Source organism: Lithobates pipiens, unplaced genomic scaffold, assembly GCF_037356315.1.
Source record: "Lithobates pipiens isolate NorthernLeopardFrog02 unplaced genomic scaffold, aLitPip1_a1.2 Scaffold_13, whole genome shotgun sequence".
Classification (NCBI taxonomy): domain Eukaryota; kingdom Metazoa; phylum Chordata; class Amphibia; order Anura; family Ranidae; genus Lithobates; species Lithobates pipiens.
This window is the reverse complement of record NW_027507718.1, coordinates 221,931,513-221,944,657: the sequence shown is the minus strand read 5'-3', so window position 1 is coordinate 221,944,657 and position 13,145 is coordinate 221,931,513. Positions and strand designations below refer to the sequence as shown.

The window sequence follows — 13,145 nt, the reverse complement described above, 5'->3', positions numbered from 1 at the left end:
TTTTTTTTTACCTACAGGTAAGCCTTATTATAGGCTTTCCTGTAGGTAAAAGTAAAAAATTTGAGTATACAACCACTTTAGAGAACTAGGAAAGAAAACCTTTTTATCTGGTTCAGACCACTCCTTAAGGATAAGGTCAGAAAGCACTTTATGTATCGGAAAAACCCTTGCTTTCTTTTTCCCCCAGAGCCTCATAGATCTTATGTCTGGATAACCGAGTTTCTTCCTCCTCAATTTCCAGCATATCATAGATAGCGCCCATTAGCTCATCTACTTCCTCAAGAGATAACTTATACTTTGAGGCTTTAGATGCTGCTTGATCCTCATCCTGATCTGAATCTGCATCAGAGGAATCAGAGCTAATCAATGTGGGGCTAGGCTCCCTGACCATACGGGGGTCCCCTGAGCTGGGTGTTGTAAAGCATGGCGAGGAGGAAATTGCAGTTGTTCTATTAGTGGAGACAGCTGAGCCTACATCGGTGATTAACTCCCGGAGGGACTTAAAAGTCAACACCATTTCCTCTTTAAAAGGAGCCCAAAAATGTAGCCAAAGGGGAATCTGCCTCAGGTTTAAGCAAGCTTGCAATGCACTGCTTGCATAGGGCCTTGTTAGAGCCAGAGGATAACATATTCCCACAATTAGGGCACTTTTTGCGACCTGCCTTGTCTTCCTTTGGGAGCTCTTTAGCCTGAAAATAAGAAAACATTTTTAGCGTCAGCTCCATGTCCCTCCTTAGAATCACCACCAACTGCATACATCCTTAACCACTACAATACAGGGCACTTTCACCCCCTTCCTTCCCAGCCCAATTTTCAGCTTTCAGCACTCTAGCGCTTTCAGTGACAATTGCGCGGTCATGCTACACTGTACCCAAATGAAATTGTTATCATTTTGTTCGCACAAATAGAGCTTTATTCTGGTGTTATTTATTCACGACTGTTTTTTTTTTTTTTTTTTGCGATATAAGCGCAAAAATAGCGGAAATTTGGAAAAAAAAATAATATTTTCTTTTTTCTATTTGAAAAGAAATCCAATAAAATCAAATTTTGTCATAAATTTAAGCCAAAATGTATTCTGCTACATGTTTTTGGTAAAAAAAATTCTGTTAAGTGTATAATAATTGGTTTGTGTGATCACGGACATATGTACGCAAATGATCATGTACATATGTGTGCAGATAATCATTGGGACATGTGATTTTAGTGGGACATATGTGGGGGACATGTTTTTATTATTAGGGACATGTGTTTTTATTATTTGGGGACATGTGTGTTTTGGGGACATGTGTGGGGACTGTGTTTGTACTGTGTGGTGTGTTGTGTGTTTACACTACACTGATGATCAGTGAGTAAAAAGCTGTAAAAAGCAGCCCATACTCACTGATCATCAGCCGGCTGCAGCGTTCTGCTCTCCTCTGCTCAGCGGTGACTTCCGTGTGAGGAGAGCCGATTGCCTAGCAACCGGCTGTTTGTTTACATCACATGACGGCCTTGATTGGACACGGCCATCATGTGATCAGGAGGGCCAATCACAGAGCCCTCCTGCCGATCTGAGATGTGCCGTGTCCGGGTGACACGAGCACATCGGGATCGCGCCGCTGCGCGAGCGTGCGATCCCGCTACTCCTGAAGGACGTTCCTGAACGGCCTGTCAGGAGTAGACGGCTCCCACCCGGCCGTATATATGCATTGGCCGGGTGGGAAGTGGTTAACTGAGTTAACCACCATCGTGGGGCACTACAGATCCCAGCCTACAAACACCATAACTCCTTAGACCACCAGAGTAATAGCATGCCCAGCAGCCTACCTGGGATTGGCTGGTGCCTGCCTCCGCCGGAGTGTCCTGGGGAATGGCCTCCATTGTCGCCCTCTGCCACTCCTGGTCCCGTATCGCTGGACGCTGGTCGGGACTGCACAGGCACAGCGCTGGCTCTCCCTCTTCTCCCTGTGCCCTAGAGACCTGGAATCGGAAGTCTCGGCACGCAGTGATGACGCGTTTCCGCTGGAAATGATGCTCGGCGTCTGACCCCACCGCAACAAGGAGCAGAGATGGAAGGTTCCACTCACCGCTCCTGGGAGAAACCAGCATCATTCTGCCCCTGGCCACCTCGGCACTGGAAGGAGGAGGGTAACGGGAGATGGGCTTTACATCAAGCAGCTAAAGGTAAGCCTGTGTTTTACCTATAAATGGGAAAGAAATAGGCTTGTTGTGGCACATCAAACTTACTTTATAACCCCCATAACTTCTGTTCACTGACAATATACAGGTGAATTATTTTTAGGCTGCCAATATATAGCACTAGTTAATGACAAGTTGTGTAGATATATGAAAGAGGGGTTGCTTTATATTGACAGTTACTGCAAGCAAAGGAAATGTAAAGATTCATTAAAAGGAAGAAGGATCCCCCCCCCCCCCCCCCCCCCCCTTATTCACAGAGAACACTACTTGTTTTCTGGACAAGGACAGTTCACCTACTGAGGATGTCACTGGACAGAATTCATCTAAAACTGTGCAAATACTGAAGAAACCAAAACAGACACACACACAGCTGTCAACAAAGTCCAGCGCACACACACTTTATTTGCTTCACCTTTATTACATTTAGTTTTAAAAACATTTCAAGTTCTAAAAAAATATACAAATCTATTTTTTCCACTCGTGATTATAAAGTGCATATTTCTATCCCTCCCAATGACGTGTACAAAATTCTCTTAAAACACCAGCATGCAGAGGAGAGGAAAAAAAAAAAAAAAAAAAAAACAACCACATTTATATACATCAAACAAGGCACTTCTAGTTTGAAGACACTAGGGGTTGAGTTAAACATCTCTGCAAACATTCACAGAAGGCAATCTCATCTTACAACTGAAAGATCCTTCTTTTGGCTATCAAAAGTTTCATTTCAAGTTCAAGAAGAACTTATGTTACATATACTCTGTCACTGTTCCTCTGCACCAGACGACTGATTAGGAAAGCTATAGGAGTATGGTGTACAGTTTAATGTTACTCATAAAATACTGGTCTTTATACATAATGAAAAAAAAATAAAAAAAATTGTGCAATCTTGAAAATGCCAAAATCAGGGTCAACTTGAGTTACTAAGATGCAATTTACAATTCACCACTTATAAAATAGGCTGGAAAAGCATCAGTAAGCTCACCGTTATCCAAGTTTTCCAGTCTTAGACAGGGAGGTTATTTACTAAAGGCAAATCCACTTTGCACTACAAGTGCAGTTGGTGTAGATCTGAGGGGACATGCAAGGACAACAAAACAGTATTTAGCTTGCACACGATTGGAGAAAAAAAAAAAAAAAAAAGTCAGCAGAGTTTCCCCTCATTACAGATCTGCAGCGCAAAGTGGATTTGCCTTTAGTAAATAAACCCCATAGTCTGCTAAAAGGCATTTTGCAGTTTTCTTCGGTAAACCTAGGATACTTACATTTCAAACTGCCCCAGCTACTTGCCACCATAAATTCAGTAGACATTAGAAAAAGCAATAAGATACAGTTACTAAAACTTAAAAACGCAGATACAGTTGTCAGTACAGTGTCTGCATCACCGAGCAGTGTATTAAGTGGCCAGTCGAGAAACTAAAACCCTCCACAAATACAGGGAACGATGCAACAAATTATTATTTGGGGGGGGGAGGAGAAAAGAAGACAAGACCTCATCCAAGCAGCCTTAAAAGATCAGCTAAATAGTGCATGGAAAGTATGCAGTGAATGATCAAAGTGTACAGTTTAAGGCACATATTCATAAGTGACTTAAAAAAGGAAAAAAAAAAATAAAAAAAAAAAAATAAAAGTTTCACATAATGGATTTGGAGTAAAAGCACACAAAGCCGTTTATCAAAAAACGAAAGGAGGAAAAAAAAAAAAAAATAAAATAAAATAAACACAGCAATAGTCATGTGAAACCAATGAGAGGCCTACAATGTACAGGACTTGTGCAAACACCAGATGTGACCTATTAAACAGATGCAAAGGGCAAGATGGTGCTAATGAAAATTAGATACCTTGGTTCTAGCCAATTTAACATAACCAGTAGGGGGGGAGGAGGAGAAATCATCAAAATCAATTGGAGCCATGTACACATTTCTTCTAAGAAACTACACTAGAACACAGCTCCATTAGGACAACACAGGTACTGCATTAGATGCATAGGACTTTAATGAAAGAAAACCATAAACAAAGATGAAGGTTTATGTAGAACAGAACTAAAGCAGCATTAGGAAGGTAAAAGTTTAGCAGCATCTTCCCATTTTGATTCCATTCATTTTAAAGAACGTGCTACTTTGGACATCAGGGGATTTCAGCTTAATTTACAATTTCACTGTAATCTAGTATAAGCCCTGAAATCTGGTTCAGCTCATCATGTGTGAAATACCACCATATACCAAGTCTACGTTTGGACTGACATCATAACAGTTCTTCATACTTTAGTAGTAGGGCCCTTGTTTATCAAACCCAGAGTAGCTAGACCACTCTGGAAATATACCATAAGAGCACCTGGGACTCCCAAACTGATCCAAAGAAAGGTGATAATCAGGTTCACAGTGGCGGTTTTGAAAGTCAGACCGAACTATTCTGTAATTTTGTCCTTTATTACTATCCCAATAGGTTTTACCATTGCATTCAAAACAGACTGCAAATTCTATCCTCCCTTGAGGCTCAATATCATCTGGAAGAATAAGATCAAATGAGAACGTGTCCTTATCAGTCCCTGCATAAGTGTCTTTAACATAGTGGCATTCGTGGTCCTTAAAGCTCTTCCATGAATTGCACGTCATTCTTAATTTCACGTTTTTCTCAAAGGCAAGATTCTTGACCTTTATAGTGCCAACAAGGGCCCGCTCTTTGAGTGAACAATTTTCGAGACAAACACTGTCTGCCTGGAGTCGGTTCCTGAAGTCCAGGTAATCTGCAGCAGGTTGTTCAAAGTCCAAAACCAAGTGTTCCTTCTCTAAAGTGGTCAAGTTGACTATGTTGTCAATCAGTTCTGTGATGTTAAAGGGAATCTCCAGGGGGTCATCAAGCTCTGAATATACTTTTACCATAGTAAGGGATAGCCCTCTACTGTCTGCAAAGGAAACCCGCTTTTTCACTTTATTTTCTTGATTCTTTAGCTCCGTTAGCAAGGTTTTGTCATTTTGTTGAATACATGGCCTCAGTGGCTTATTCATTTTTGGAGCAATCCTGTATTCCAGATGGTCCCTTTTTAACGCAGTTGAACCCAAATAGAACTTCATAGCAATGTCCACTGCCATGGTTGTCTTATAAGGAAACAAGTCCAGATAACTAGAAAACAAATAGAAAAAAAAAAAAAAAAGTGAAATTTCAAATAAATATTTTTCTCCCTTTCTTCTAAAAAATGACCAGTAGCTGGATAGCATATTTAAAAATGGAGTATTAAACCCAAAAGAAAACGCTATATTGCGGCTTAGCAATTCTTAGATGCGATGGCTGCATTTTTTTGGCCTTTACTTGGTGATCTGCCCAGCAAGTCTCGTTTTCAACAGAACAAGCCGTTCTACAGATGTAGCGGTTACAAGGTGGAGACACCATTTACCACCGACAGGTTAAAAATGGTAAACTTTTTGGTAAAGCTTATCCCAATAGGAAAATAAAAAATGGCTTGCTGTAAATGCTTATAAAGTGTGAGCTGGAGTAACCCTTCAGTTTGTCAGTGTATTTAAACCTGCTAATACAGCCAACAAACCTCCCCCCAGTGTAACCAAACTGATGTCTTTAAAAAAAAAAAAAAAAAAAAAGGTCCTCTGTGCTCCTTTATCCACAGTGGTGGCGCTCCTCTAATACAGGTGCAGCATTACTGGTCAGATCACCAGGTGAAGAACAGAAGGAAAAAAAAAAAATCAAACCACCACATCTACCGGGGTAGGCAAATATAAGCAGGTTACAACTTGAGTAACTTTTAAAATTACTTGCTGCACTCAGGACTGCTCATTACATAAATCAGGAAGTTAACCTGGCCACATGCAGGCTAGAATCAAAACACAAGTGGCACATCAACCAACGCAAACGCTCTTCTAAACGTAGGCATTTAAATGCCAAATCAGGGTACTGGTTTCAGCAATCCTCCAAGACAAGCAGGACTGTCAAAACACATCTGACATTCGGCCCGTTGGGGGGGCAGGCGTTGTCGACCCTGCCAGGACACAATAAGACAGCAGGGGAGAGCCGCTGTGCTAGAAATTTGATGTTAGCGTAGTGGCACTTACCTGTCAAGTTTTTTTTTGTTTAGCCAGGTGGGGTCAACAAAAATAAATAGGATATATATCCACACACCTAGTACTGTGTACTAGGCTATAAAGCAGACCTTCACTCTGAGGGAAAATGTGGGTTTAACCAGCCCTCCCACAATTCCCAACACCCTCACCTCGGTGAGCAGGGCATTGTGCAAGAACAGCACTCAGTAGAGGTCCAGGACATCTCTTCCTGTGCATGTGTGAGCCCAGCTTGCACAGATGTTCTGCAGGGCTCTGCCAGATGATCAATAATGGCAGAGCCACAATCAAGAGAACACGAGTTCATCTTTAATTTGAGTATAGGCACTTTAGTTGCCATATTTGCAACTTGATTTGTCAAAAATAAAAAGGTTTTCCATCATGTAGGGTTATTTGGTCTTCTTGCTTTAGGAAGCAGGCCGTTTATGAGAGAAGAGAGGAGAAAAAAAAAAAAAGGGAAGGAGACTAGAAACTACTACAAAAATTTCCCTTTCAATATACAGAGAATATGATAATGGTGTGAAAAGGCAAGCAGAGCCTGATGGTTGCCCATTACATCTGGTTCCTACCTCCCCCTCATTAACATTTTAAATGACTTTAAATGTGTTCATTACATACAGCCATCACTGGGCCTCTGCTTCTGGTAGTGGGGACCAGCAAGTGCTGTACATAGCTTCCTGACAACAGCACAGTACCCTTGCCTCCGTGCTCTTCTCAAGAGCCCTCAGCCATGCTTCAAGCAGTAGGATGGCTCAGGAGAGGAGTTATGCATATATATGTCATCATAATGTGTGGGTGTTAGTATGGAACAGTGGATGTTTCTAGGCAGGCTGTATTTGCTGCAGAGCCTCAGCAATTGAAAAGAAAAAAAAATTAAATCAAATGAAAAGCAGACCAAGGACAGTCAGGCTGGGGAGAAAAATTCTAGATGAGCTTGGCTAGCCACTAGTTCAGAAAGACAAGATTGACTTGCTGGAACCTCTAATGCACACTATGAGAAGCTTAGTGTTCCGGAAGATCAGATGCACCTCAATACCCGAAAATTGAGGTCATATTCTTTGCTACAAAAGCTGGTGTAAGATTTAGCGATTCTAAAAGGTTGGAAACTTTTGTTAAATAAACATGTTATACTTGCCTGCTCTATACAATGGTTTTGCACAGAGCAGCCCCGATACTCTTTTTGGGTCCCTCGCCAGTAAAACAAGGATTTTGCCTTTAGAGTGCTGCTAGAAAGGGGAACACTGAGGTATATCTGTTGCTTTGCCTACACAGGGAAAAGCACAGTTATTTAAGGTTTCACATGACTAAGGTACTAAGCTGAATATCACTTTGGTTAAATGTGGTTTCAGAGCAGTGAGTGCCCATTTATTTACACACTAGGACTGCCACCTTGCAAGACGGTTTGCAATGCATGTCAGTTGTTGCACAGTAGATACAGCTATGCAACTATGCACTTGTTTAGAATGTCTCAATTGTGAGACAGCTTTCCTATGCTACCTGGACAGTTTTCAAAGTATCCAGAAGCTGTATTTTAGGCAGCTATCAAATGATGTGGCATTTATTAAAAAGAACGTTAAAAACTACAAATAGTAACTTACAGTGTGGGTGCCATTTTATAACAGCCAAGAGATAGCAGTCAAGCAAAAAAGGAATTCGTTTGGCAGCTTTGATTCCATAATCTCATTGCACACCAAAACATATCTTAGCTTGTTAATTACATTTCCTGCCAAGTGTACATGTCCAAAGCATATACAAGGATATTTAATCTGGTATTTTGATACATTAGGGAGGGACAGATCTTAAACAATGGGTTGATTTTGTCATAAGACTTTTGTAGTCAGAGCAATACAATTTCCGTTGGGTTAAAATGACCACGACACTTCCTGAGAATTTCTGTAGGTAAAATTAAGCAGGAGTCCCCAAAACCCCAGGTGGACATATTAGTGGGAGAAAGCAAGTTCCATAGCAGACTTCTACTGTAAAATTGGCTATTAAATTCTGAAACCTGAGGCCTGGAACATAAAATTCATAATTTTTTTGTGTGTCAATTCAGAGGCTTGGAAAAGAGACAATGGAAGGCCATAATGAACATGTTTCAGGGTCATGCCAACCTGGAGCTCCAGCAAACCAACCCATTCCTTAATGTACCAATCTCCCATTTATTGGCTTTTGATCTGATGCTTTGGGGAAGGGAAAGAAAAATGATATATGCCAAAGTGACATGTCCACTTTACAGGATGGATTATGAACAGGTTTTTCCAGTAAATAAGAATAAAGTCTACAGTGTTTGAAAAAAAAAAAAAAAAAAAGGAGATATCCATTACCTGGTTGAGCTCATCTGTGATGTAATCCAGGGCATTGAAAGTCATGTGAAAAGCCAAATTTAAAGATGAAGAAACGAAGTCTGGACAAGAAGGAATATTTTAAAAAATAAAAAAAGCGAAGTGGTCCTATGTCTGTAGAGAGAAAAGCGGAAATTAACTACACGTATGCAGTAACACACCCCTCTCCTCTTATGCATTGTAATGTGAACGTTCTGTGTCAGCTTTCGGTTTCATAAAAAAAACGTCATGTCACTACCACCTAGTGGTCAGCAGAATGTGTCTACATCTCATTCCAAATCCTGAATCTGCCCGAGAAAAAAGGATCTCTGAAACATTTCATATCATTTGCTACATTCACATTTAGTAGCCATGTTTTGGTCTCCGTTCAGGCTCCTCAACCATCACTGAGGAGTATACATAATGATCAGGGGGCATTTGCCATTTACTACAACTAATGTATACATTGATCACATACACAAAAAAGGTCCAACCTATTTTTATCTACTCTACTTTATCAGCCCTACAGACATTACTAAGGGAGAAGTTCACCCTCGAATTACAGAGCACATTCCTTTCATAAAAGGCATAGTGCCATGTTTGATTTCTGTCCATGCTCCAAGTGTCCTTCAGTCAGCATTGGAAACTCAAGGCTACTACCAGTGACGACCATAAAACCCGTGGTGTCAGTCAGCCTGCCTCTACCCATCCATGCCAAATACACCCTGTGAATGCAAAGCATCACTACAAACCGTTTCCTCTGTGCCCATGCCCATCTTCCAGCTACCTTCAAGCAACTTTCTTGAATCAGATAAAGCACCCTTTAGCTGCACTTAATGGGAGTTCTGTTGCTTTAAAACAGGGTGCTAGAAGGCTTCTGTACTAGTAGCTGCCTACAAGCAAGTTGTATAATCACTTCAGTACTGGACAATTTCACCCCTTTCCTAGGCAGGCCAATTTTCACCTTAGTGTTCATAGTTTGAATGACAATTAGTCAATCACTGTACTCAATTTTTTTGACAGTTTGAGCTTTTTGGTGGCATTTAATATTTTGCTATTAAAAAAAAAAACTGAACACACAAGTTTTAGTTATTGCTAATCTTTTAGGCCAAAATATATTCTGCTATATTTCTTAGGTAAAAGATAATACAAAAACCATATATATTTAGTTGGAGAAAGTTAAGCCTTGTACACATGGTACCATTGTTGGCCAAACCGAGTGTCTGATTTTTGTCAAAAGGCTGTGTGCCAGGATCTTGTCTTCCATACCAACGGTACACAATTGTCGTGTAACAAACACGAACATAGTGACATACTATGAGGAATTTTAGCTCTTGAGTGCCACCCTTTGGGCCCCTTCTGCTAATTTCGTGTTTGGTGAGCACTGATTCCGAGCACAGCGTTTGTACTTTAGACTTGTGTACTGACCATATGAAAATCAGACAGACCGTTGTCCACCAAAAATGTACTGACCAAAAGGAGCGTACCAACGGTCAGATTTTAGGACAACAGTCTGTCAGACAATCCCCCACCAACAATCGCATTGTGTGTATGATCAGTCCTAATGTACCGACAGCCCATGCCATTTCCTGAGGCTCCAAATTACCAGGACAGTACAAATAGGGTTTTTGAAGTTGTAATTTGTTGGGGGGGGGGGGGGGGGGGGAATTCAGGTTTTAACTTTTTCTTCTTTAGGCTGGGTTCACACCGCTGCGATGCGGGAACGCCGCGAATCCGCGGCGTTTTCCCGCATCGCATTACTCCCGCCGGCAGTTCACACTGCCCTATGCGGAAGGCTGGGAGTGTCAATGATGTTAATGACACCCCCAGATCCGTCCGCATATCGCAGTGCGATCTGCCGACTCGCACAGGAATCGGATCACATGGTGTGAACCCCCATGCGATCCGATTCTGTTGCGGACCAAAAAAAGGGTCCCGTGCGAGTTTGCTGCGGGAGCGATGCGAATTCAGCCATACTATCTGTATGGCTGAACTCGCATCGCACAGAGATCGGATGTGATTTGCACTGCAGTGCGGGTGCGAATCACATCCGGATCTCCCCCCGCAGCAGTGTGAACCCAGCCTTAAACTGTCACCAAAGCATTACAATGTCACCATAGTGACATTGTACTGTCCTAGGGAAGAGATTAGTATTTTTTTTTTAAACAGTGATGATCGCTATACAAGTAATTTTTACTTTCTGAACGGCATCCATTGATGTGCCATTGTGATAGCTGCAATTAGCCAAAGCAATCACACGGTACGAGTCCGCTGCGATTGGCCCTGTACCATGTGATCATAGATCACAACAAATATCTATGAATGAAAGCCATTGTGTAATCACTGCGATTGGCCAGAGCAATGGTACCAAGGCCAGCCTGGTACAATGATCTGTGTTCCAATACAGGTCACAGACTGAGTTACTGCGCAGCCTCTAGAGCAGTGATGGCAAACCTTGGCACCCCAGATGTTTCGGAACTACATTTCCCCATGATGCTCCACTACACTGCAGAGTGCATGAGCATCATGGGAAATGTAGTTCCAAAACATCTGGGGTGCCAAGGTTCACCATCACTGCTCTAGAGCATGCACAAGGTGCGCAACTGGGAGGACATCCACCCGGGATAACCGTGCTCCTGCCTGGCTGTAGATTTATAAATAGGCCGGGAAGGAAGTGGTTAAACAGCAGTCAGCCCACCCAGTTTGATCTGTCTCAAACTAGAGCTGAAGGATGCTTTAAAAAGGATTCAAGAAAGCTGCAACGTACCCAAAGACTCTGCCCACCCAGTGCATCATGCCTACAACCTGGCTGCCCCCTGTGACTTGTCCACAGACTCTGCCTCCTCCAACTGCTGCAGCATTAATGCACCCTGCCACATGCCCATAAAATCTGCCGGCTGCAACATGCCTGTCCCCTGAACCAAGGACGCACCCTGCCGCATGCCCACAGAGTCTACCCACCCTTGCGAGACATGCCTGACCCCTGTACTGTGGATGCACCCTGCTGCATGCCCATAAAATGCCCACCCCTGCCTGTCCCATGAACCATGGATGCACCCTGGCGCATGCCCATAGAAGGTGCCCACCCCTGCCTGTCCCCTGGATGCACCCTGCCGCATGCCCGTAGAATCTGCCCACCCCTGCCTGCTGCACCCTGCCACAAGCCCATAGACTGCCTACACCATGTATGCCCCCCCCCCCCCCCAACTTGCCTAACAGCTTTAGCACTGCACCAGCTGATCATTCTGTGTGGCCCACTTCGGAGATGCAAGGCATCCCACCTAAGGACCTCTATATCAAGTAAGTTGGCCACCACTGATCCAATACTTCCATATGCCAAGACATTAAAAAAATAAATAAATAAATAAAAACACCCCAACAGGTGCAATACAAAACGCCAATAAGAAAATGTTAAACTACTATGAGAGGGTTTCCTTTACGTGACATGAATCCGGCTCTATAGAGAAGATGAATTGCAATGCATCCAACCATTAGAATAGTTATAGCATTGGATCGCAGTCAGAAGTATGATCAGCAGACAGGCACGTGTCTCCCCAGCACAGGGCTGACAAGCGGAGACACGCCTGGAGCCGGTAAGCATGTGTGCGTAGAGGAGGCGTGTACAGCACACTGAACACCGGCATTCCTCTCAGCTGTGTGTAATACTCCTCTCAGCTGTGTGTAATACTCCTCTCAGCTGTGTGTAATACTCCTCTCAGCTGTGTGTAATACTCCTCTCAGCTGTGTGTAATACTCCTCTCAGCTGTGTGTAATACTCCTCTCAGCTGTGTGTAATACTCCTCTCAGCTGTGTGTAATACTCCTCTCAGCTGTGTGTAATACTCCTCTCAGCTGTGTGTAATACTCCTCTCAGCTGTGTGTAATACTCCTCTCAGCTGTGTGTAATACTCCTCTCAGCTGTGTGTAATACTCCTCTCCGCTGTGTGTAATACTCCTCTCAGCTGTGTGTAATACTCCTCTCCAACTTCACTCTCCTCCCCAGCCATTCTCGCTCCCAGCTCTCCTAAGGTAACAGAGCACACCGGCCCTCATAGTACAGTGTAATACAAGTCTCCAAACAGCAGGAACTGAGTGCGTACCTTCCGTAGGTGTATCCCCGCTCACAGCAGCGCACTATGGTCCGGTGGAGGTGAGACTAGTGGACGGGGCAGAGTGCTGCAGTCGAGGGACTTTCCCCATCCCGTCCTCCCGGCTCCATACATCCGCTCACCTCCAGCGACACCGCTAATTCTCCCCCCATGTACAGCGCTCTCATTGTTAAAGAAGCCGGCGTCCCATCCCACTCCGCGCTTCACGTGAACAGACCGAAGCAGCCAATCATAGAGGGTCAGCTGTTGTACAACAGCCAATTGGAGGTGAGAAGCAGCGAGCTGCTCTCCACGTGAACGCCTGTTCGGTAGTGGTGTAGTAGAGTCCAGAGGTATATATGTGTGTGGGGGGGATGGGTGATATATGACTGACTGGTACAGACATGTGTTCAGGTTCATACAGGACTGGCAGACACTGTAACCAGTTTAAGGGCTAAACTAAACTTGCTTCAGACAGGCATTGTTAAAGCT

The 13,145-nt window shown here is 43.2% G+C and overlaps 1 protein-coding gene across 1 annotated transcript; it reads right to left on the bottom strand.

Annotated features, from left to right (window-relative positions):
- Positions 1–2,576: 2,576 nt before the first annotated feature.
- Positions 2,577–12,924, bottom strand: PPP1R3B (protein phosphatase 1 regulatory subunit 3B). The gene is made up of 3 exons (XM_077476247.1): positions 12,666–12,924; positions 8,570–8,701; positions 2,577–5,298 (listed from the first exon to the last, which is right to left on the bottom strand). The coding sequence occupies exons 2-3, from the start codon at positions 8,602–8,604 to the stop codon at positions 4,440–4,442; spliced, it is 894 nt and encodes a 297-aa protein (XP_077332373.1). The 5' UTR covers positions 8,605–8,701; positions 12,666–12,924; the 3' UTR covers positions 2,577–4,439.
- Between the last annotated feature and the right edge of the window lie 221 nt (positions 12,925–13,145).

Excerpts from the sequence above, each read along its gene's own strand:
- PPP1R3B (XM_077476247.1), bottom strand. The coding sequence starts at position 8,604 with ATGCCCTGGATTACATCACAGATGAGCTCAACCAG. Across the intron at positions 5,299-8,569 it reads TCACAGATGAGCTCAACCAG|TTATCTGGACTTGTTTCCTT; the intron begins GTAATGGATATC and ends TTTGTTTTCTAG.